Source organism: Stegodyphus dumicola, chromosome X1 (assembly GCF_044657685.1).
Source record: "Stegodyphus dumicola isolate Sdum_Otavi_A_Nest chromosome X1, ASM4465768v1".
NCBI lineage: Eukaryota > Metazoa > Arthropoda > Arachnida > Araneae > Eresidae > Stegodyphus > Stegodyphus dumicola.
Genome location: NC_140780.1, coordinates 122,628,473 through 122,654,249, shown reverse-complemented (window position 1 = coordinate 122,654,249; position 25,777 = coordinate 122,628,473). Strand labels below are relative to the sequence as shown.

The 25,777-nt window shown below is 35.5% G+C and overlaps 1 protein-coding gene across 2 annotated transcripts in view; it reads left to right on the top strand.

Annotated features, from left to right (window-relative positions):
- Positions 1-10,283: 10,283 nt before the first annotated feature.
- Positions 10,284-25,777, top strand: part of LOC146993259 (uncharacterized) — a 29,466-nt gene continuing 13,972 nt past the window's right edge. The window contains exons 1-2 of one of the 2 annotated variants that reach the window (XM_085807629.1): positions 10,284-11,092; positions 15,870-16,794. In XM_085807629.1, coding sequence (XP_085663755.1) covers positions 10,781-11,092; positions 15,870-15,914 — 357 coding nt within the window. In that variant the 5' untranslated portion in view covers positions 10,284-10,780 and the 3' untranslated portion in view covers positions 15,915-16,794. The remainder of the gene's footprint in view (positions 11,093-15,869; positions 16,795-25,777) is intronic. The other variant, XM_085807628.1, reaches the window with a different exon arrangement.

The window sequence follows — 25,777 nt, the reverse complement described above, 5'->3', positions numbered from 1 at the left end:
AGCTGAAATTAAATACTCCTTTTCCGAGTTACAAGCGTAGCTAACCCAGTTACGTGCCCGTTAATAAGAACAAAAGAGCCGGTATTCAGTGGCCTTCATACCTGGTCACCCGTAGCTTCAGGATTATTTAGATATTCATTTAGTTTCTCTAAAAGGTATTGTCGCGTTAAGTGATTCCCATTCAAAACTCAAAATTCCCTCTCTAGTGAAAGGGTGGAGTCCATTCTTTTCTCAGTCAATGAACGGATTTCGTTAAGGATCGCGCCTCCCGAAATAGCCGTGTGTTAAGAATTTAGTGATCCGCTTGGTTTCCTGAGTAATTATCGTTATTTTGATTCCAGGCTCAACATTATACTTGCCCACTCAGTTTATTTTATTGATTTATTGATAGGTCAACGAAATAAGCTTTGAACGTAATTGCAGATGAACGTAATTGCACATTTTTAAGGTTGCATTCTCAAACGATGCTCATGACATGTTTGATAACCTAAAACTCTATATCTCCAAGCCTTATGCTCCCGGTTGGGCTGAGGGGAATTTTCTTAAAAAGGACGTATATTTAGTAGCAGTCGATTAAACTACATTTAATGCATTCCAAACGTGCATTCATCCTGCGAGATAAGGCGTCATTATCTCTTCACATATTTTGCCGGAAGCATAAGTTGCTTTTTTGAAAATAAGCTCAACGGAATGATAGTTCAAAGGTACATTATTTACCGAAAAAAATATAAAAAGGTCTTTAATTTTGGCTTAGCCGGAGCTAGATTAAGTTCAAAACTCCAGTCATAAAACTATGTCAGTATGTTTAGTAAACAAGTTGTAAAACTGTATTTGATGACTTAAGACATTGATTACTTCCTAAATTATAACAAATCAAAGTTTCTTAAACTATGGATCGCGATCCCAAATGGGGTCGTAAATCAAAATTTCTTAAACTATGGATCGCGATCCCAAATGGGGTCGCAAATCAAAATTTCGGGATCGCGAAAATTCAATTCGATGGCTGAATTTAAAGAAACTGCATTCATAAGACTTTTAAAGAAATTACATTAATTGACATTAATGAGATTGCACTTTTAAAGACATTACATTAATTGACATTAATGCTTTGAACTGTTATATAAAGTATAAAAGGAAATTGTTGCGATTCAAACTTAAAACTTGAGTTTTCGCAAAAACCCTTGATGAATTTTGGACTGGAGTTAGAACTAGATTTCTCACTATTTCTGAAATGACATTAAAGGTTCTTCTCTCATTTAGCACCACATATTTTTATTAAATTACTTTTTCAGCTTTAACGCTAATTAAGACCAAATGTCGTTCGACGTTGAAACATGTTGAAGATGCTTATTGTCCACCAGTGTCAAATATCGTACCAACATTTAATTTGTTATGCAGCAGAAAACGAACACATCTGTCTCATTAGAATTTTCTTTAATTTTTGCTTGCTTAAAATAAATCCTAAAACTACTTCTTCTTTTATACAGGGTGTTTCATAGATCATGGGACAAACTTGGAGGGTGGTGGAGCGTACTAAAACATGCATTTTTTGTATAGGAGTATAGGGTCTAAAGTGATGGGTTAAAGCAGAAACGCAAAAAAAAAAAAAAAAAAAAAAAAAAAACGACACGAGAGGAAAATGTGTTTATGTACAAAATCAACGCAGAGTGCTTCTTTGTAGCAATACAGTATTCACAATAAATTTCAAATTGCGACCATCAGCAGTAATACATGCTTGGTAACGTCGCAGAAGGGATTGACGAACATTTTGAAAAACGACAGGCACATTTTACCTTGTGTCGTAAAGTCAACAGATTTCTGAAATTTCTGTCTTACTATGGTGTAATGCACCAGGACTGTGTAGGAAGTTTCTAAGTATGAGCAATGTAATGCAAACAATAATTAAAACAGTGAACAAAGTTAGAACACAGGCAACTCAGAGACGTTTGTTCAAGGCACTTGCCTGCTGGACTATATTACCAGTATGGTTGGTGATTGAGTATTTCATATGGAGGTTCGTTGGTTGAGTAGAGGCAAAGTTTTACAAAGTTTTCAAAAGTTGCTTCCTGCCTAGTAGAATTTGTTAAAGAACGAGACCAATCCTTCCGTCAAACAGAAGATCCGATTTGGCCGCAGGATTTTGCTTTTCTCGCAGACGTCACCAAAAAGTTAAATATTATTCTTAACTTACAGCTTCAAGGTAGGGATAAAGATATTTTTGGAACAATTTCACATGTTGCTTCATTCTCAAAAAAAAAAAAAAAAAAAAAAAAAAGAGAGAGAGAAAGAAAGAAAAGAAAGGAAAATGAAAAAAAAAAAAAAAAAGCTGGAACTGTGGGGAAAAATATCATCCAAGGTGAATTGAATGCAAACACCTTGCCTGTTTGAAACAAACCATTGACAAGCAAGGGTTTTCAACGCCTCCTTACAACGGCAAACAATACGTTGAAATTATTTAACATTTCAGAATAGCATTCAATAAACGCTTCCTAGATTTCAAAAGGAAATACAGTTGTTGCCTTTTCTGCCAGTTTTAAATAAATAGTTGCCTCTATTAAAGTTTTAACTCTCGTGCTATTGCGTATGGTGCATTAATTAAATTCTACCGAATGCTCATAAAATTTCTACTAAAAGATTAAATACCTTCATCTACTAATACGGCAGCTAAGAACTCAGAAAAGATTAATTTAGAGTGTAAAATGAAAGTTATTCAGCAATATGAAGGGAAAAGGAGATGAATACCATAGCGCGGGATTTGAAGTTATCATATTATACGGTATTAACGCTTCTTACAGACAAGGAAAGAATTCGGGAAACAATTAAGGGTTCTGCACCTAATGAAAGCTACAATTACAACCAAACAGTGTCAGGAACCCATCCATTAGATGGAGAAATAGTTGCTTATATGGAAGGAAGATATAATAAAAAATACAGTCATGAGTTTTCTCACAGTGCAAGCGAAGAGTAAAGGCCTCTTTCAGAGTTTCAAGTCGCTGGCTGGAAAGGATTATGCAGAAGGTTTTCAAACTATTGCTAAGTGGTGTTTTTTTTTTTTTTTTTTTTTTTTCTTTAAGATTTGCTTTGAAGATTTGACGTGCAAAAGAAGATGGTGCCCGAATTTTCTTTAACACTTTTTTTCATTAATCAAAAAAGAACGTTATGTATCTACAAGAATAATCAGTGCAAATAAGAAAGTTACAACTTAAAGAAGAGTAACTAAGTATCCACTTAACTGATTCAATAAGATACAGAAAAAAAAAAAAGAAAAAAAAAAGGCTTGATAAACACTGCATTTAATGGGAAATCTAAAGCGTCTGTTTTCCAGTTCAGAACCATGATGGAAAACACATAAGCTAGTACAACTCGATTATTAATTTTACAGCCATCTATGCAATACACAAATGGGAAATTATCTACAGCGGAATTGTCGCAAATTGCAGTTTGAATTAGCAAACGATCAGAAGGCTAAGGAAGATCCTCAAACAATACCTTGGTATCCAACATAAGTTTGCTAATATTATCTTTAGATTCTTTGTCTTGTTAAACATGAAGATCAATCAGGGTGAATGCAAAATACGCTTTATGGTTAATTTTTCTATAGTCTCGCATAACTCTTGGTAAAATTATTGTTTGAATTCTGCGAAGAATACGGGAATGAGTCTTCTTTTCTGAAGTTGTTCCCCGTACGCTAGAACCGTAGCAAACAAAAGGCACTACACCTTGTTTGTAAATCATATCAATAACATTAGATTTTAAACCGAAAGAATTGCAAGAGACACGATTCACATTTTTTGGATAAATATATACCATGATGTTTCTAGAAGAGCCTATCATCGAGAATAAAGCCTAAATATTTAATTTCATTCATCATTTCTAGTAAAATATTATGGGAGTACCATTCTGGTTTGTATAACAGACATGCTTTCTTTTAATTATTATAATTTTAGATTTATTAGAATTAAAATCCAACTTCTGGTATCTAGACCTATCTGAAACCCATGAAGGGTTTTCTGAGTCGTATTAAGAAAGCACTGTCCTTGAAAACAAATCAGTAGATCATCAGCAAAAGCATTGTTTTACACCCCGGGCAACCTGAGGGTCTCGTGAGATCCTTCATAATCAAATTCCACAGTAAGAGTTCAAGAGCGACCTCTTTCCAGAGTGCGAGAAGTAGGAGACATGGCCAAGGGAAAGCAAGGCAGACCTGTCAAGAAAAAAATCTTTAATAAAGCGAAAAATATTACGTAGAACACCAGATCTCTTCAAAAATGTAAGTACCCTAGGCCACCAAGTGTTGTCAAAGACCTTCTTGGGATGAAATTTTAGTTTGGACATCAATGAAGGCAGTTCAGAAAGGCGACACACATCTCTACGACGCCTCACGTTCCAATCCTTCTCGACTTTTGCGACAATCCATATCTCATTATTGTACCAGAAAAGCAAGGAAACGCATATCGTGACTCGCCCCTCTCGATGAATTGCACTCGGCTGATGTGGAACCCAAAGATCGAACTTTGAGCTGAAGCCTAGTGTAACAAGCCTTCTTCCACTACTTTGTACTTGAAGATTTCTATCAATTCATCTACAGTTGGATTTGAACTTACTGTTATGGCTTGGCCCAGTTCCTCTTCGTAAAACTCTGATGGACGCTCAGACATGGATGATCTTGACAGCTTCTATCGCCGTCCCTGAATATTCGAAACCAGCGATCGCATGTGATTTCGTCAATTGTATCCTCACAATAAACATTTAGCAATAAATACACAAATGGGAAATTATCTACAGCGGAATTGTCGCAAATTGCAGTTTGAATTAGCAAACGATCAGAAGGCTTTAGTCTTTTTTACAAAAATGGGAAAAAGCAGTAAGATTGTAGCGAAAATTTGAATTGTTAAAGATTTAATGTATGAATATGCATAACAGCTAAATTTGTAAGGGAAAGATCTCTATAAAGTTGCTGATGGTGGTCGTTCAGGAAATGAATTTGCACTTTATGGAACAGTAATTAGCGCTTAATTTATGACTGATGGAAATAGCATTGGCATACTTGAGATACTAGAGAATTTACCTTTTTTTTTTTTTTTTTTTTTCTTTTTTTAAAGTCCAAAGGGACAATTTGCCCTGAAGGACTATTAATTTCGTTTTGCCATTTTGCGTTGGTTCTTTATAAACGTCGGTCGGTTCACTTTTCAAATTTTTACCACAAATATTACAGCCCTGTGTTATATTTAAAGAAATTAAATAATTAAGAATATCCATAAATGTATGCATGTTTCTCGCATTGAGATAAAACAACGGTACCTAGAGCCATCAAATTTTGAATAACGTAATCTTCTACAGAATATGGTCAGCTGGGAACCCGAATTTTGAATTTAAATTTGTTTTATTATCAATTTCATATTTTGTAACACTTTGACGAAGTTTTGATTAACAAATTCAACGATTTCAAAGAGAGCAATGGCAACACTGTACGGGGGGGGGGAAATTATCTCCAGCGCGCGAGATTGTATATCGGAAATTCTAAAGCTTTGCTCATTTAAAAATTATTTTGTGCTATTGCTATTGAATTGAATTTTATAGTTTAAGTGCAAAGAGCATGATATTTAATAAATAAAAGTAACACACAAAACGTTAAAGAAACGCTCCTTTGAGCGTAATGTAAAATCTGAAAGCATTCAGATTTTTTTTTTTTTTTTTTTTTTTTTTGGCAGTATTCCGAAAGAAGCGACTTCAGCAATGATTGAAATGAATGGTAGAACCTTTATTTGTTTGCATTAGCTCAGCGTAAAGAAGAACGTAGATCTAATTTAATTCCTTAGTGCATGCAAGGGATAGCTGCGTGGCGACAAAATCGGGATCTATGTTTAGATCTGTATATTTTGATATTTTGCACTAAGTGTGCTTCGGGTTTATAGAAGCTGTTTCCCTCAAAAGGCTAGCTGTAATCAAATAGATTTTCTTTAAATAAATGCAGAAAGCTCAGAATTTTCTAGCCTCACCACAGACCCTTCCGTCAGCAAGGAAGACTTAGGAAACATACACTGCCCCCGCATTTTTTCTCTCAGAAAGGGAGAACAGGAAATTTTGGACGATAAAAATACTTTTATCCTGTATATAATTAGTATGTAATACTTCTCTATAAAACTTTTTATAATTATTAAACAACTTAAATTTAATTCAAGAATAGAGAGATCAATTTGTGAATTAATTCATCCTACATGGAGGAACCAAAGGAATGCCGTTGACCATTACAAATAGATAGATGGTTCCACAGTAAGTAGAAAGCAAGATAAGCGACCTTGCTTATCGTATCTATTCGCACAGGACTGAATTGTTGAAATGAATATGACTGGAAATCCTTAACCTATAGGATAAAAGAGAAACTAGGACGTTGTTTTCTTGCTACGAAGGCATGGTTCTACAGCATAGTTCTTAGCATTTTCCTATATTTATTATGTAGTGAAAATGCAATAAGCAGTTATATATGATCATGCTATTGTAATCTTGTAATGCTCATTACTCTATACTAGACCAGAAAAACATTTACGAATGTGCCAGATCTTGCCAGAAAAGCAACATACCCTAGCAGTAGATGTAAATCTTTATTAATAGAGAACAGAGGCTCAGGACCAGGAAACGTGGAACATTTACTGTACATCATTTGTTTTAAAATTTCTTTGTTATCTTTTTCGGTACTAGAATATTAGCTGGCACCCGTCGATATATCACAAAAAAGATCACCTGCGACTCAAACTCTCTGCAGGCATTGTGACAGCTCCAGAAACTACTCCGCATTTTACTAGAACGATGCGATTTTTTATTTCTTTTTCTTTTTGTAGGAAAGGTGGAAATGGCTTTTATATTAATTCCAACGTAAATTTCAAATTTGTTAGCATATCAGCATTGCGCCATATTTTTCAGCAATTCTTTTTTTTTTTTCCAGAAAGATCTCAGAACTTTTATTCATTTCGTATGATTTTTGAAGGCATTTTGTATCATGCGTTTATTACATTTGCCAAAATATAAAAGCGGGAGCAACCCATTATTTCCAAGCATATGGTATTTTTCTAAATAGTCGCAAATGATCCAATTATGCAACAAAACTGTACATAATGGAACACGTAGGATATAAATGTTATGTTAGCAAATTGCCGACAAAGTGTTAGAATAAAGAACTGAGAGCTGCTTTGAAGAAAATGGTTAGAGAAGAAAATTCCTCTATCTTAAATAGCATAGGAAGTTGCAAGGCGATAAAAGTCGGTGCTTCGTGAATGATTATGCCAAGAACTTCAATGATTATGTTCATGGCTAAGATCTTAAAGATTTCTTTAAAAATAATAAATGCCAAAGTAATAACTGATAAATTTGGAAGCTATAAAGAATGCATAACCTTGAGGGACCAGAGAATGTTACAAGGGTTGCTTTCTTATTTAGCAGAGTTTATATGGAGGCAGATACAAGCTGCGGAGAACAACTTATTTAATGTGACTTTGAATGCCACTGCCAAGGAATAACCACCGCAAATTAAAAAAAAAAACAGCTTAATCACTTTGCTGACTCTAAAATATATTTCATCTCCAATAGCCGTCAATAAATTGTTGGTGGTGCATCGAAAGGTTCCAGCTACTACCAAAATATCTCTTTTCTATACTAATTCTTCAAACCTATACACAGAAGTGAATTCCAATAAAAATATTATTTTCGATAGTAATTCATTTGTAATTTAACATTAAAATCCAGTGCAATGTTTATATAAATACAGCTTTTTCAGTGACCAGTAAAGATTCTAAAATTGCTGTTGGAAAAATTTCAAAAAATATTAAAGTTGCTAGTCATCAAGCAAATGCCTACAAATAAAGACAGCTAACCTCTAACTTTCTGTTTCAACGATTCTCTTCCTAATGAGTCACGGTCAAAATTTAAATATCAGAACTATGCATTCCAAATTAAGACATTATTTAGTAAAAGCCTACATGTTTTTTTTTTTTTTTTACTTTGAGTTCTGGATCGCAAATTACATATTAAAAGAATACTAACAGGGAAAATAAAAGGAAATTCTAACTGGTTTGCAAGGACATTTTTCAACTTCATTAAACTTCGACATATAACTATTAAGGTACATAAATCTAATGAAGATTTTGACCTCACTACTTTAAGTGGGATGAAGAGATGCAAAGTCATTATTCACAAAATGATGAATAGAAAAGAAGGTCATAACAGCAAATTAAACAATAAGCTTCTGAATTTCTTATTCACAGCAGAATTTACGAATGTCCAATTACATTTATGAATGTATTAATTTGGAATGCCTAATTATATTCACAGTTTAAGAATTCCCTGGCTTATTAAGAATTAGCATCATAAGAGTTTAACTCTTTGAGTAAAATAAATATTTTCAGCAAAAGTTTCTAACATATTTTAAGCGATCCTGACGGCAATTGAACTTAACTCAGTTAAACTTGCGACTTTTCTCATTGGTCATCAAATCGAATATCGAAGATACAGAGTGAATGAGCCAACGTAAAGAACAAACGAAGTCCAGAAAATAGAATCCGAAAGCCTTTTATTATTTTTTCTCTACTCCTTTACCTCTCGAAAAGAGTTTCAGATCGACTAAATTTATGTATCCCAATTCCGCAAAGACAGTGCCCCTACCAACATACATATGTGATTCGATGACCCAGCCTTCTAGCATATGCGGTCAGTCTTCGCTGACCACTATACACTCCCCAGCGGCCATAAGTTTTAACGAAGGGAGTATGAAATACTTATTTAAAGCTCGCTCAATACATTTAAAAATAACGCCTCGCTCATAAATTTTATAGGCCAGCAATCTGAAATCACTCATGGAAAATGCAGTTAAAAAATGCTATAATGCTGTGCTTGTAAAAGTAATCTGAGACACGAATTAAAACAACTAACTAATAAAAGCAGCAAAAATTCAAATATACATTAAACTAATTTCATAAATAATCTTACATTCCAGCGAAAATCTTACCATTCGAGTGAAAATTATCGATGCGAACACAATGCACAACGTAATGAATTGCGATCTGCGTTAATTAAATTGCCCTTGCCTAAAACTGACACATTTCTCTGAAGAAAATATTCAGGCATATGAAATTCATATTAAAAAATGATTCGGTTTTGCTTATGAAGTCAAAAACTAGGTCATATTTCCAGGGTAAAATATGGCTAAAATAACAAGTACATTTCTTCAAAGCACAATGTGGGATTCAGATTAAAATCTGTGTAATAAAAAACAGTAAAAGAATACGATAAAAAGAAACAGCTAATTATTAACCCCTCCACTGCCCAGGTAACACTTTATTATTTCCGCCTTGAAGCATCACTCTCTGGTGCAGCAACCGGTTTTATTTTGTCACTAACAGACCCTAAAGCAGAGACAAAGTTGTTACGCTAGTATCTTTTTTTACTTTCATTGTATGCGGGAAATATCAGCTGTAAAATCAATTCTTAAACTCTGCATACAGATAGATAATATACGGCTGTTTAGTGGTTTCCATAATTTTTTTTAATTCAAAAGCTGATAAGAATTTAAATGTTTTTTCTTTGGCTTACTGCTGATGAGATATCAATTAATAAGTATTATGTAATTAGCTTTGTACAAAAAAGTTAAAAACAATATCCCTTAACATTTTATAAATATAAGATATTTGAACACTGAATAAATCAAATGTAGGTAGATAAAATTAGTGCTTCACCAAAAGCATTTGAGTTGCTTGAACCCAAATGATAATCATTTAGTAGTTTTTAGCTAATTTTAAGAGGTAATAACACTGTATTGAAATGACATCATACTGGAGAAGAAAGTGGCTCTAAGGTGTTGGAGATGTGGTAGTGAAGGTCACCTAAGACGGAATTGCAGAACACCCCAGGGTACGGAATATAAAGCAGATGATTTTACCAGACAAGTCAGTGGCTTGAGACGGAACAGAAGTGAAAAGAAACTAATTCTAAAGTGCTGGAACTGCGGAGTTGAAGGCCACATACGCAGAAACTGCAGAACACCCCGAGGTACGGAAAATAAGACCATTTCCCAGCAACAACGCAGTAAACAAATTAGTGACCATATCGAGGAACGGAGGTTGCCAGATAGTGAAAAACCTTGTTTTAAAGCTCTTAAAATTTATACAGTGAGTGGCAACAATAACGGACTGTCCATCAATGGGAATATCGATGGAGTTCCTTGCAGTATGATCATTGACACAGGAGCTAATGTTACCATCATTAGGAAAGATTTAGCTGAACAGTTTAAAGATAAACTTATTTGGACGCCATCCTGTGTTACCCTTCAGACTGCGTCTGGTGACAAGATCGACATAACTGGGAAGTTAAACGTAAACATCACGTTTGGAAGTGCCGCCTACCATCACACGGCATATGTGGCGGATATTACAGATCCATGCATACTCGGATTGGACTTTTTAAGGAAATACAATTTTTCCCTAGACTTGAAAAACAACAAACTGCTTTCAGCATCTGATGGCATGACTATCCATCCTCAAAAGGGATCCTCACCTAGAAATGCCGACGCCTTGTCCGAAAGACCCAGCTCGGGAAGCTGCCGAAATCATACCAGGGTCGAAAGGAAACTCAAGACTACCAGCTATTCTCCATCCCAGAAGCTCTTCGGTCTTCGTCTGCCTTGTGACCGCCTGTTTAGTCGCCCTACGGATGCGCCTTCATCGCCTGAGGAACACATCCAAGATACCCAGGCCCGGTTTGAGGGGATGCACCGTTCTGCAGGGTAGCCACCATGAGTGACGGACGCACGTTCGAGAGCTCCTCACCTAGCAACAACGCGAACGAGAAGCCGGAAGAAATGGCCGGCACTTCACGAACTCCAACCGCTGATCCTATGGATACGACAGCAGCATCTGAATCAACACTCCCTGTCTCTTCGGACAACAATGGAATTGATGTCAATCCTGAGAACCTTCTAATTCATATTAAGCAACTATATCTGCTAAAGACCAGGTTCACAGAACTAGAACAGCATCTATCGAGAGCCAGAAGATCGACGCCATGTGCTTCATTTGACCTCAAGTGCATCAAGCAAGAGTCGCAGGTAACTCTCTCTTCCTTAACCTCTCTTGCCAAGCGCCTAAACTTGCCTCTATTCAGCATCCCTCCTACAGAGGAGGAATGCATCCAAAAGCTGGTAAATGTCACTAACACTACTAGTAATAATTCTAAAACTGACGTTAAAGTCAGCGACCAGGACAAAAATGTCGGGAAAAACTCCCCAGTCAAAAAATACCTCCTAAAACCGGCAAAATTACAAGCCGACAAAATCATTGCTAGCAATAGCCAGAAATTAGAAAAATTAACCATCAGTAAACGAGAAATTACTCCTACCTCGCCCAAAAACAAAAAAATCAGGAAAGTGGACAAAGATGGCTTTCAACAGCCACCCCGCCATCTCATCGCACGTAATGCCGATAACAATAGCCTGCCTCCATTTTGGAGCGAAAACTCTGACGATCTCCCCCCCCACCCAACCCACAGAGCAAAGCTCGTTGCCTAGACAACCAGTCACTCAGATCAACGAGGAGAGCGCTGAAACCGGTACTCCCCCCCCAAGCAATAGCTCGTCCGAAGGGTCGAAAAAGAGAATTCCCTATTTTTTCGTCGACCCTAAAGACTTTGAATTCCTCACTTCACTAGTGCAGTCGGAAGTTCCAACAGCCATATGCCGCATGAAAGGCAAATATCTCCGAATAGAGATGCAAAACGAGAATGATTACCGCTCGGTCGCCCAAATTTTAAATAACCAGGGGGCCGAGTATAAATCATTCAACCTCAAGCAAGATCGCCCTGTAAAGGCCATGTTAAGGGGACTGCCAAGTAATGCAAAGCCCGAAAAAAATCAAAGCAGAACTTCAGCTTCTTGGCTATTCGGTGATAAGTGTCACGCAACTGCGTCGGCATAAATCCCGCTATCCAATGCCCTTGTTCTTAATTCAATTGAACCCCTCGTTGAATGTTTACGACATCTTCGAGGAGACTCTCATGTTCGGAGTCGAAATAAAAGTGGAAAAACACCATGGAAAAAAGGGACCCAGTCAGTGTTGGCGCTGCCAAGGATACTTCCACAGTTCAGCAGTGTGCACGCTCCCCATCAAATGCCTGCGGTGCGCTGGCCCGCATTTTGCGTACCAGTGTACCAAAGACCCTGAGGAACCAAACACATGTGCGAACTGCCTTGGTCAGCATGCGGCCAACTGGTTCCACTGTCCCAGGAATCCCATGAACAAGGGCAAAAACCCCAATATTCGTAAGGATAGCGGGAAATCAAAATTTATACCGGCGCCAGCTAAACCTCTCCTTAGTGGTACAGATCCCCTATTTAGTGAAATCGCTTCCGGACGAAAAAATCCCGGACTTAATATGACTTCGGAGCAGAAGCAAGGTCAGAAGCAAGCCCTCAAGCAAGCCCCGGCACTGCATCCTGCACCACAGCCAGTACCACCGGCCCAGGCTTTAGCCCCAACCCCAGAGGACTACAGCTGCACTGATACCCTCCGTTGTGTATTCCAGATCTCTTCAGAGTTCGGAATTGAACATAAAACACTACTGAAAGCCTTCAAAAATGCCCTGCCTCAGCTACGGACAGTCTCCACCGGACCTGAGAGAGCATTTTTCATTTATGAAGCCTACGTTGGACTCCTCAACTAAAGCATCAAGTTCAACAGCTCCAACAGAGAAGAAAACCTCCTGATCTCGTTCTGGAATGCCAACGGAATAAAAAACAAGATCCACGAAGTCCGGGATTTTATTAATGAGCACCACATGGACCTCTTCCTCGTTCAGGAGACACATCTGGTTGAGGGACTTAGCGCGAACATCGCGAATTATTTCTGCTACCGAAATGATAGAGAGGTATGCATCAGTGACACTGTTCGTGCTAGTGGCGGTACTAGCATCTATGTAAAACGCTCATTGAAGCATTCTAGAATACCCACGCCACCACTGGAGGCCCTAGAAGCGACAATTATCCAAATTCATATTCAAAATTCCCCCCCCCAATAGCAGTAGCGTCCTGCTACATGCCTCCGAGACAGGGACCGGCATTTCTCTCTGATCTCAGAAAACTAAGTGGTGTTGCAAATAACCTGATTATCGCAGGAGATTTAAATGCCCGTCATAAAAGTTGGGATTGTGTCACTGCCAACAATTATGGCGATAAACTCAAAATTTGGGTTCAGGACGCCCGAATCCAAATTATAGCGCCGAACTCACCTACCCATTACCAGTTTCCTGGGGGGTTAGGTGCTCCTTCCATTATTGATTTGGCCTTATTTAAAAATATCCCATTAGATTATTCGATCAAAGTGATTCCGGAATTGTCCTCTGACCATTACCCGGTTCACCTCACCCTTAAAACAACCAAAATCAATCAAAATTTACCGGCGCAAGTCTCGACTAACTGGGACAACTTTCGGTATGTTTTGGAAAATGGTATTCTCCCCCCTATCAAAATTAACGATAATCAGGAGGTTGATTTAGCCCTTGACAGGCTCAACCAAACCCTGGGAAGTGCGTTCACAGCTGCTTCCAAACCCAAATTCAGACCTAATCACTATAAATTACCTGACTTCATCAAGAATAAAATCAAAATTAAAAACCGTCTTCGCAGAGATTGGCAAAACACCCGTTTAGAATCCATTCGAGTGCAACTGCGAAGAATCCAGAATGAGATCAAGTCTGACATTAAAAAATTTGCAGACGAAAAATATTCAAATTACCTTAAGTCCTTAAAGACTTCTGACAATAGCCTCTGGGTTGCCAGCGCACGGCTTCGCAAACCCAAACATGACATTCCCCCCCTAATGGGCACGGTCAATGACCGGATGGCATTAACAGACACTGAGAAGGCCGAACGCATTGCGGACAGTCTTCAAACACAATTCTCATTAAACACTGGACCCATGTTCGATACCTGTGCACCGCACACGCATGAAGTCCAACACCAAGTTGAAGAATTTCTCTCCTCAGATACACACTCTGAGGAACCCATCACCACAACCATGACTGAGATTTCTGCAATTGTCAAAAATCTCACCCCTGCAAAAGCCCCCGGCCTTGATAGGATTTCTAATCGCATGATTAAAAATTTGCCTATTAAATTCATATTTTACCTAGCAGTTTTGATTAACTCAATGCTAAGGTTAAAATATTATCCTACTAGCTGGAAGAATGCTTTAGTCATTCCTATTCTAAAACCTGGCATGGACCCTAAGGTCCCTCAAAATTATAGACCGATCAGCCTTCTGTCTTCACTTAGTAAAATCTACGAAGCTATACTGCTTAGATACCTGAATGATTTCTGCCGAAGTCGAAATATCATTATTCCTCAACAATTCGGCTTTCGCGCAAAACACTCAACTCAGACCCAGCTACTGAGGGTAGTAGAAATCATTCACACAGGATCTCGCAGTGGAAAGCCTACAACTATAGTCTATTTAGACGTAGCAAAGGCTTTCGACAGATGTTGGCACATCGGAATTTTATTCAAGCTCATGCGACTTGAAATTTCGGCTAATTTTGTGCACATCATGCACTCCTACCTCAATAATCGCACCTTTTCTGTTAAAGTAAAATATTCTGTCTCTTCTCCTCGCCCTATCCTGGCGGGGGTGCCTCAGGGAGGAATTCTTAGCGCTACGCTCTTCAACTTGTATGTAAATGACATACCACAATCACCAAGTGTCGATCTAGCCCTTTACGCAGATGACACAGCCATCATTTCTCAGCACCCAACACTTAACGCCACTCTTAACCACCTCCAACTTTATTTAACAGACTTGGAGTCCTGGCTCATTACCTGGAAAATCAAAATCAACGTCGCAAAAAGTGCCGCCACCGTTTTCTTTTCCAGAAAGAGGAATGTCCATAGTCAACTCCAACCACTCAGGTTATTTGATGAGGAGATACCCTGGGTGGATTCCTATAAATATCTCGGAGTTTATCTGGATGCGGAACTACTCTGGAGTACTCATATCAACTATACAATAGCCAAAGCACGAACTGTCAGAACTCAACTAATGTCACTTATCAACCGTACCAGCAACCTCTCCCTCAGCAACAAGATCCTACTTTATCGCAGTACCATCTTCCCCATCCTCACCTATGCAGCTATCATCTGGTCAACCGCAGCCAACAGTCACCTAAAGAAACTCCAAGTATTCCAGAGTGTTACGCTCCGCATACTCACCAATGCTCATTATTTCGTCCGGAATGAAGTGCTTCATAATGACCTCAAAATTTTACCCCTGGATGCCTTTTTTCGGCAAAATTCGGCAAAGTTTTTCAATAGACTATCTCAGATTGAAAACCCAGTCTTGCACTCACTTCCTGCTTATAATTCAGCAGAGCCTAGCTCTGCTAAGCGACCTAGGAGCGTTCTTGATAGAACATTTAACATCTTTCCTAGGAAGCCTAAGCGGAGGTGCTTACTTGACTAGGAATTCTATCTAATTCTTAAAACTAAACTTTAACCAGCACTTCACGGGCCTAACCCGGCGACCCTTAATTAACTCTCTTTTTACATCACTGCCCGCTAGACCTAATCTGGCCTCGTTTACCGCGACCCACATCTGTACCACTAAACATGACCTCCCCCCATTTACCAGGACCTCATCTTTTCACATATCACGGACCAGACTTTTAACATTAAACTAAATTATTAAAAAATAGCAGCAATAGTTTAATTATTTAACTACTATTAAATCCATTAAAATTTAGACTTAAATAAAATTGCAATAGCTACGCTACTCTATAAACATTCCTGCAGTGCTCCCTCTTACCTAATTACAACTTATCAATTCTTTATTTTCGCACAGGTATCACAAGCTTGCATTTCATCACTACAAGACCTTCTTCAATAATTAAAATTTTAATCTCGCTTCCTTAATTCCCCTTACTCCCTTCCTTTGCTCTATTTCTGTCCCTTTAATTCCTCATCTAATAATTTCTCCGTCTTTTTCACAGTTAACTTTCCTCACGGTTCTTTTCCGCTCCAGTAGCTGCTCCTATTCTCCTCTCGCCACGGGCGGTCGGAGAACTTTTCGCCTTCCTGAATAGACTCTCTCCCCCCCCTCCTCTTCGCTCCTTCTTCCCTGGATTCAGTTTTAGTCGTAAGACTCTTCCCCCCCTCGCTCATCCCCAAGGCATTAGCTATCACTGCGGCTGTCCGTATTACCTAATATTACCTTTCCCAAGCCCTGGAAAATTATGTTTCCCGGCTGATTGTCTTCCAACCTTTCCGATTCCATAAACGCAATGCGTTCCGGAATTCGCCTCAACTAACTCCTTTCTCTCTTTCAATCTTAAATTACAAGCTGAAAGCAGAGAGAATTGCTCGTCCCATATGCGGACTCCTTATTCATTTCTTTCTATATAAACCCTTAAAGGTTTGTTCATCTCTCCTTTAGCCATTGCTTTTTCTTATCCAACTCAGTTTCCTTATCGATGTTGTGGAGGTAATTGCATTAAGTTGCAAAGGTACTCCGGAAGTCAAACGCCTTGGGCCTTGGGCCGTTCTGCACGAAAGCGAGTCAACTTGGCGACGGAGAAAATGAAGACTAGATGCGACATAAGAGCTACTAGACAGAGATCCAACAAAGGAGACAAGGTGTGGTCGTGGAACCCAATTCAACGAAAAGGACTGAGTCCTAAATTACAGTCACCTTCGGATGGTCCATATACAGAACTGAACACGAATGACGTCGTGGTTCGGATCCGTGAGTCTTCGAACTCTTACGACAGGTTAGCTCATTACTATGGCCATAGTACGTATTGTAAATAATTGTAAATAGTATAAGACCATGGTCCTTTTTGTTTTTAAATGTGTATTTGATTTGATTTGTATTTGATAGCATTTGATTTGTTTAAGTTAGTTATTGCATTTATTGTTCATGTTGTTTGATATTGTAATGTAATGTTTATCCTCAGTTGCATTTATGCCACAGTTGTAAGTTTAGCTTCCTGTCCAGGGATTATACTGCCCGGGACGTGCAGTCCTTGGGAAGGGGGCAATGTTACGAATTTGGTATTTAAAAGGCTAATGTTAGTTCAATTATAAATTAAATGGTTTTATTTCTCGCGCAGTGCAGCGCGTGACGAATATTAAAAGAAAGCTAAGCCGGAAAATTGAAAATACAAGAGCGCGTGCATTAAATAAATAAATATCTCTTTTTGATTTCGAGAAAGTACTGGAAAATTCTAGCGCGTGATTTTAAAATCTTATAAAAGGAGGAAAACATCTCAGTTTGTAGTAGTTGCTTAGTTTGTTGTTGTTTAGAAAACTACTGTTGTTGATTGTAGCGAATTCGCGGATTAGCGTTCTTTAGCTGTTTTGAATTACGTTCTATTGGATATTTGAGTAGTTAAAAGATAACTACTGTGAGATATTGTAATACTGCAGGATAATTTGAGAAAATTTAAGCATTTTTGTTGTGATAATAATAAATTTTTGTTCATTTTTCATCGGACTTGTGCATTCATTTCGTAACGAACCCGTACGCACGCAACAATATATATATATATATATATATATATATATATATATAAGAATAAATTGAATTTAATTAAATAAATTTAATTTAAATAAATTTAAATACAAATTTAATTAAATTTAATTAAATTCTTTGCGCCACCGCAAGGAATGAAATTTAAATTTAAACAAATTAAATTTTAATTTTAACAAACACTTATAAAAGTAAAAAAGCAAATTTAAAGCCAAAATTAAAAAAAGCAAATTTAAAGCCAAAATTAAAAAAAGCAAATTTAAAGCCAAAATATATATATATATATATTAAAAAAATGTGTAAACATATAAAAGATTTAATTCTCGAACTAATCTGCATTATCATTTAAATTCAGAAGCATAAGCAAATCAAGTGCAAAACCAATCCATGAAAATAAATTCACTAATTTAGCAAACTAAAATTAATCCATACAATTTTTTTTAAAAAATGCATAAGTGAATGACTGTTGAGCAGGCAGGAGACAGACTTATCAAGGGGAAGTTGCCTCCAAACCTAACTCTCCAATCATTCAATTCGTGTTTCGTCATTCATGCAGGCAAGGGTAAAAGTCAAAACCAAAAGTAAAAAGTGAAGAATGTCCAAAAAGAAATACCAATAAAGTGGTACCCTTAGAAATTAGCATTTAAAAATTAAAGTTTTAAAAGGAAAGTACTAATGAAGTCTTTTGAGAAACAAGCAAGTAAAGTCAAGTATTAAATTAAACTTTTAAAAAAAAAAATAAATTTAAAAAAAACTAATTTTTTATAAAAAATAATCTAGAAACTAATGCATTTTAGAAACCCTTGTCTACAGACACCTCCCCTACACGAATATGCATATCAATAAAAAGAAACTAAAAAAAACTAGACATAATCCATATAAACCAATAAGAAACATTAAGAACTAATTTACAATTTTTAAAAAACAAATATATACTTAAAAATATAATTTCATATCTAGAAAATACTTAAATACTATATAAAAAATTTTTAAAAATACTTAAAGCAAGTAAATAGTAAGTTTTAATTCTAGCTTACCTACTAAATGAGCGTTGGGGTCTGCAAAAGTGTTTTTAAAGAGAAGTAAGTGTGTTCTTCAAATTAATTATATAGATGGCGCTTATGTAGGTAAAGTTGACTGCCAAGCTGCTATCTTTGTTATATTAAAAATTTTTTGCAAACATTAATATTAAAAAATATATCTAGAAAAAATTAAATTAAAAATTAAAAATCCTAAAGGTATGTAATTCAAGTTTTAATTTTAACGATAAATTATTTAGGGAGTTAAGCCAATCAAGAGGGGTAAATTTGCTCGAAGTAAAATAGAGTTAAGTGGTATTGTGAATTAATAAATGTAAACTGTTTGTAATGTGAAATGTGTGTTGTGTTGAAAAATTGTGTAAAAATTGCAAGGCAAATAATTAAAGTAATGAAGTAAAAATGAAATATTTTAAAATGAAAGTTTTAAAGCAAAATTTAAAATGTCAAAAAATTTCCAGTCCTTAAAAAACCTCTAAAAAAAATCCCAGTAACTTCCCAAAAATTTCTTAAAGAAGTTAAATTTAAAGAAAGAAAATATTGAAAGTTTAATGAACTTGGTTTTAACTGGTATATCAAAACTTAACTAAATACTGGCTAAAGTATGGAAAATTAGAAGAAGAAGATTAAAATCTTCACTCAATTCGGGCTATAATTGAGACTTTTGAAAAGAGTTGGCCCTTTATTAGTAAAATGAAAGAATCCAGTATTGATTAAATATACATATTTACAAATTTATTTACTATAAAAATTTACAAATAATTTCTTTACTCTTCTTTATCCTTCATTACCCTCCAGCTAAGGTTTAAGGTAATGTTATCATATCAAAAAGAGCCAAAAAATTATAAAGTAAAGTTAATGCCTGCCTTTTTAATATATAAGTTAATAAATTTTGGTGGTACTTGGTTATCAACTTGAACATTAATTAGCTTTATTATTTCTTCCTTGAAATCGTCTATTTCAGTACATATATTTTTTATTCTCATTATTTAAAGTAATAGAAACGTGTTTTCTATTACTTTTCTAGAGATATTAGAGTTCCAATTAATTAGTTTAATAGTATGAAAATGGAAATTCCTTCTTTTATCATATAATTTAATTTTGCTGTGTATAATTTCTGCACAAATTTGTAACCTATTTCTTTTTACTTTTGAATATAAATTCCAACTAAGTTTAAATAAAAATGAATTAAAGCTATTTGCTCATACTTTTAGATACATAGATGATGTTATAACTTTCAATAATAATTCTACTTTTGAGCAATTCAAAATTTACCCAAATAGTTTAACACTTAATTAAACGAATACGAATCAAGATACTATTGAATACCTACACCTGCAAATTATTAAACACAGCAAAATTAAATTATATGATAAAAGAAGGAATTTCCATTTTCATTCTATTAAACTAATTAATTGGAACTCTAATATCTCTAGAAAAGTAATAGTAAACACGTTTCATAGCCAAATAATCAGAATAAAAAATATATGTTCTGAAATAGACGATTTAAAGGAAGAAATAATAAAGTTAATTAATGTTCAAGTTGATAACCAAGTACCACCAAAATTTATTAATTTATATATTAAAAAGGCAGGCATTAACTTTACTTTATAATTTTTTGGCTCTTTTTGATATGATAACATTACCTTAAACCTTAGCTGGAGGGTAATGAAGGATAAAGAAGAGTAAAGAAATTATTTGTAAATTTTTATAGTAAATAAATTTGTAAATGTGTATATTTAATCAATACTGGATTCTTTCCTTTTACTAATAAAGGGCCAACTCTTTTCAAAAGTCTCAATTATAGCCCGAATTGAGTGAAGATTTTAATCTTCTTCTTCTAATTTTCCATACTTTAGCCAGTATTTAGTTAAGTTTTGATATACCAGTTAAAACCAAGTTCATTAAACTTTCAATATTTTCTTTCTTTAAATTTAACTTCTTTAAGAAATTTTTGGGAAGTTACTGGGATTTTTTTTAGAGGTTTTTTAAGGACTGGAAATTTTTTGACATTTTAAATTTTGCTTTAAAACTTTCATTTTAAAACATTTCATTTTTACTCCATTACTTTAATTATTTGCCTTGCAATTTTTACACAATTTTTCAACACAACACACATTTCACATTACAAACAGTTTACATTTATTAATTCACAATACCACTTAACTCTATTTTACTTCGAGCAAATTTACCCCTCTTGATTGGCTTAACTCCCTAAATAATTTATCGTTAAAATTAAAACTTGAATTACATACCTTTAGGATTTTTAATTTTTTCTAGATATATTTTTTAATATTAATGTTTGCAAAAAATTTTTAATATAACAAAGATAGCAGCTTGGCAGTCAACTTTACCTACATAAGCGCCATCTATATAATTAATTTGAAGAACACACTTACTTCTCTTTAAAAACACTTTTGCAGACCCCAACGCTCATTTAGTAGGTAAGTTAGAATTAAAACTTACTATTTACTTGCTTTAAGTATTTTTAAAAATTTTTTATGTAGTATTTAAGTATTTTCTAGATATGAAATTATATTTTTAAGTATATATTTGTTTTTTAAAAATTGTAAATTAGTTCTTTAAGTTTCTTATTGGTTTATATGGATTATGTCTAGTTCTTTTTTAGTTTCTTTTTATTGATATGCATATTCGTGTAGGGGAGGTGTCTGTAGACAAGGGTTTCTAAAATGCATTAGTTTCTAGATTATTTTTTATAAAAAATTAGTTTTTTTTAAATTTATTTTTTTTAAAAAAAGTTTAATTTAATACTTGACTTTACTTGCTTGTTTCTCAAAAGACTTCATTAGTACTTTCCTTTTAAAACTTTAATTTTTAAATGCTAATTTCTAAGGGTACCACTTTATTGGTATTTCTTTTTGGACATTCTTCACTTTTTACTTTTGGTTTTGACTTTTACCGTTGCCTGCACGTATGACGAAACACGAATTGAATGATTGGAGAGTTAGGTTTGGAGGCAACTTCCCCTTGATAAGTCTGTCTCCTGCCTGCTCAACAGTCATTCACTTATGCATTTAAAAAAAAATTGTATGGATTAATTTTAATTTGCTAAATTAGTGAATTTATTTTCATGGATTGGTTTTGCACTTGATTTGCTTATGCTTCTGAATTTAAATGATAATGCAGATTAGTTCGAGAATTAAATCTTTTATATGTTTACACATTTTTTTAAATATATATATGTAATAATAAAATTCCATAATCAAGAATACACTTAAAATTCTAACTGTATGTTCTTTTCATTTTTAATGGCGACGTTCTCTTATTTGAAATTACGTGGAATTAAATCCACAGCCCCGTAGTCAAGTTGTTTTTCCTGCCTTTTCTACACGTACAATTTTAGAATGTTCTGGAAATATTTCAAGCGAACTGGATTGGCTGACGTATTTTCAAGGAAGCTCCGCCTTTCCAGAGGCTATAAAAAGACTCGCAGAAGGAATATCGGGGCTTTTTCTTAAATGTCACGATGCAGTAAACTTCATACAAAATATTATTAATAATTCTTTTTATTTACTCCGGAGATCAGATTTTTGTAATTGCTATTTTCTTCTGAAATATAATAAATGGATCCTGTTTTTTAAAACTATCGTCTGATAATTTAACTTACGACTACATTGATGATTCTTCAACAATCTATTTATTCCTGACAAAAGCTGGTACATCACATATATATATATATATATTGGCTTTAAATTTGCTTTTTTTAAATTTGCTTTTTTACTTTTATACGTGTTTGTTAAAATTTAAATTTAATTTGTTTAAAATTATATATATATATATATATATATATGCTTTCTTTCTGGCAGCTAGAAAATTCTTTTAAAAAAAAAACGTTATTAGGTTAATTCGAACAGAACTTATTAGGGTACTATTTGACGGTCTCCAAAGAAGTGAACTCCAAGCCGTTCAGATAATTTTGAAGTGATCTGAAGAGATGGAAATATCAGAGAGAACTTTGGTCTATTGAACATGGAAGGCGAGCTAAAGAATTCCAGCATTATATTCTGTAATTCTTTGGCTGACATTCATCCATATTTGAGGCCAAGCATTGTCATGATGGAAGACAATATCTGAATAACTCGTCAGTTCTGGAAGCTTTTCTTCTGTTTTTGCTTTTAAAACCGTCTTTTAGGAACAGTATTTTTTCAAATTTATTGTCCGATTTCGTGGCAAGAATTCACAGTATTCCAGCGCCATCGCCAAATAGGCGATACGAACTCAAACCTGTATAGAAAACCGAAAATGAGCGAAAGACAGTCTAAACCCGTATGGCAACATTACAGGCTGACGGAGAGCAACGAGTTGCACGAGTGAACCTCGATATCCGTGCCTGTGTTGGGACCATGCCCTATCTTCATAATGTATCCAGCTATGTTATTTTTCTTATTAAATTTCATTATTAATTGCTATATGTCTATCTCAAATAAGATTACTGTTTTTCTAGTTAGTGCAAGCTATACTCACACGTACTACCTCAGTATAGTATTGCAGTTCTATTATACACAAACATTACTTTCAGAATGCAGCCTCCCTCGTGATGATGTTTCTAAAGAAGGTTCTTCTGACTTACCGCAACTTTTTTCCCATGGATCTTTTTCTTGTAACATTATTGTATTCTATCCTCTCTTCACCTCAGAAAAGGAGCCGAAATTCGAGCTCGCGTATTCTACTTTGTTAAAGCATGGAATACCCATACATCATAACAACTTACATACCCATTTTTATTCAAATCATCATATTTTTAATTTTTGGAATATTTAGTCGGCCTGATAGTTCTGAAACTGTATAGAATAGATTTTCAGCCATAACATCTTGTAATAGATAATAATTAGGTATACTAATTAGGTATACTAATTAGGTGGAAATAATTTACGTTATTAAACTCATGTGCAAAATTAAGAGAATTTGCACATTACGTATAATTTCTGAAAAACCAATGAACAGATTTTGAGAATTTGCACATTACATATAGTTTCTGAAAAAATAATGAACAGATTTTAATGAAATTTCTTATGAATATACATTTATAACAGAGAAAGGGATGTACCATTCAAAAATCACTTTATGTAGGCATTATTATTATTAGCAAAGCTCATAGTGCTTAGATGTAAAAAATCCACGGTGTGATATCGAACAGAAAATGAGTCTAATATGATGTGTGGTCCCTACTTACAGCCACAGAGGTCGCGCAGCGTGACGGCTTACTGAACAGATGGCAGTGGAGAAGTTTCTATGGTAATCGATCCTACTCCTGCAGCAAGGCAGTTTTCAACTCTGGGATGGCGAGATCAAATTGCCCTTGCAATATCGCCCCAGACAGGCTCTATAGGGTTAAGATCAGGAGATCTGGGTGGCCAATGCATGAGACGAATAACTTTACTTTTCATTTGTTGACCAGCAGATTCCTATGTGGACTAACGTTGCCGTCTATTAACGGGAACCCAGGTGCAGCTGTGCCCTGAAAAGTCGAACATAGGGTTCTAAGATCTCCCCTCTGTACTTCATAGCAGTCAGGGTTCTTGGTCGGTTTTGTCCAGTCTTTCCGAAAAGGGTCTAGTGTCCTGAAACTATTTCTACAAACTGAGACGACAATGGCCGTTACATTAAGCTCTGTAGCTACTTTCGCTTGTGATTGCCCTGCCTCCAATCTACCCATAATTTTCCATCTTATTCCGTGATCCATACTTTCGTGACTACTCATTTTACCTGATGTCTTATAAAAGTGACCCAACTCTTGCGAGAAACACGGCAAATGTCCTGAAAGAGTACAAGCACACAAATCCTCCAAAGCCTCTTGTGCCTTTATATCCCATCCGCAATCACAACTCCGTGGGCACGCACGTGTACCCTTATGTATTCGACTTCGAATATTTGCATAATCCTTCAGCGGCATAATTAGTACCTCTGGTTCAATATTTTTCGTAAAAATAGATATAGTTTGCATACAGGTATGTTTTATATACAGGTATGTTTTGAGATAAGCAGGTTAATGAAAAATGTTATTTCATTTAAATCTATGTACTATTTGAGAATATCTTGATTCTAAGTTACTACAACTGATATGAAAATAAAGTATTTAGTTCGATCAATACTTTATGTGTGAAAATTAGTGCACAAACTTAACCTAAAACGTAGACTTTTATTAAGTCTGATATTTATATTCAAATCAGGCGTTTAATTATGTATAGATTACAATAGTGTTAAATATAAATTACATAGTGGATTGGTGTGGTGTATTTAATTATAGCAAAGCACACGAGGGCTATCTGCATAAGGGGAGGGATGCCTTCGTGGAGGACTTTCTAAGGGAAACTGGCTCGTATACACGTTACACATGGGGAAAACCACGAAAACGCCCATGCAGCCAGTCCGTTCGCGGGATTCGAACCACGGACCGAACTACCAACGACTTTACCGCTCGGCCGCTGGTGGGCACTACGATAGTGGAAAACGATTCTCAATTTAATTCTTTGAAAACTTGCACTGATATAACTTCGAAGTATAATTTTGCAGGAAATACAAAAACTTTAACCAAAATGTGGTTTTATTATTGAAACAAACAAGTGAAGAAATTTAAAGTTGCATAGGAAGATTAACAAAAATAATATCTTAGATTGAGTATATCTTATATGTACCTCACTTCTTTAGACTCGCAATGTTAACATACGGTTTTTCTTGGACGAATTCCGCTCCTCAGCTGGGGAATAAGGCTACTAACACGTAGATTCCGTGTAAAGTCCGCTCGCTCTGTCCAGACTCTTACAGGATTCGCTCAACTACTATAAACTTGATCTCATTTGTAGAATCCACTACGCCACTGGACTTCACCGGATCCGGCTTCTGGGATGGACATAGCCTCTCTGACGGTAATGGCAGCCCATTTACTTAACCTGGCATGAGTAGTAGGAAACGGACAGTTCAGGGGCAGGAGGAGGTGCGAAGTGCAAATTTAGAGGCGGTGAAAATTCAGATTGCGAAGGCGGATTGCGGATGAGCCAGCACCCGGAGACGCAGTAGATAAGGAGTGTGTCAAGATTCTTCATTTAACTGATAAGATGACGTCACACTTTGATAAGAGATTATCTTTTATTGATTTTCCGGAGGTTCTTTGTTAATCCATGTTTAGACTTATATTTTCCTTTGTATTCCAGCTATTTTACTAAC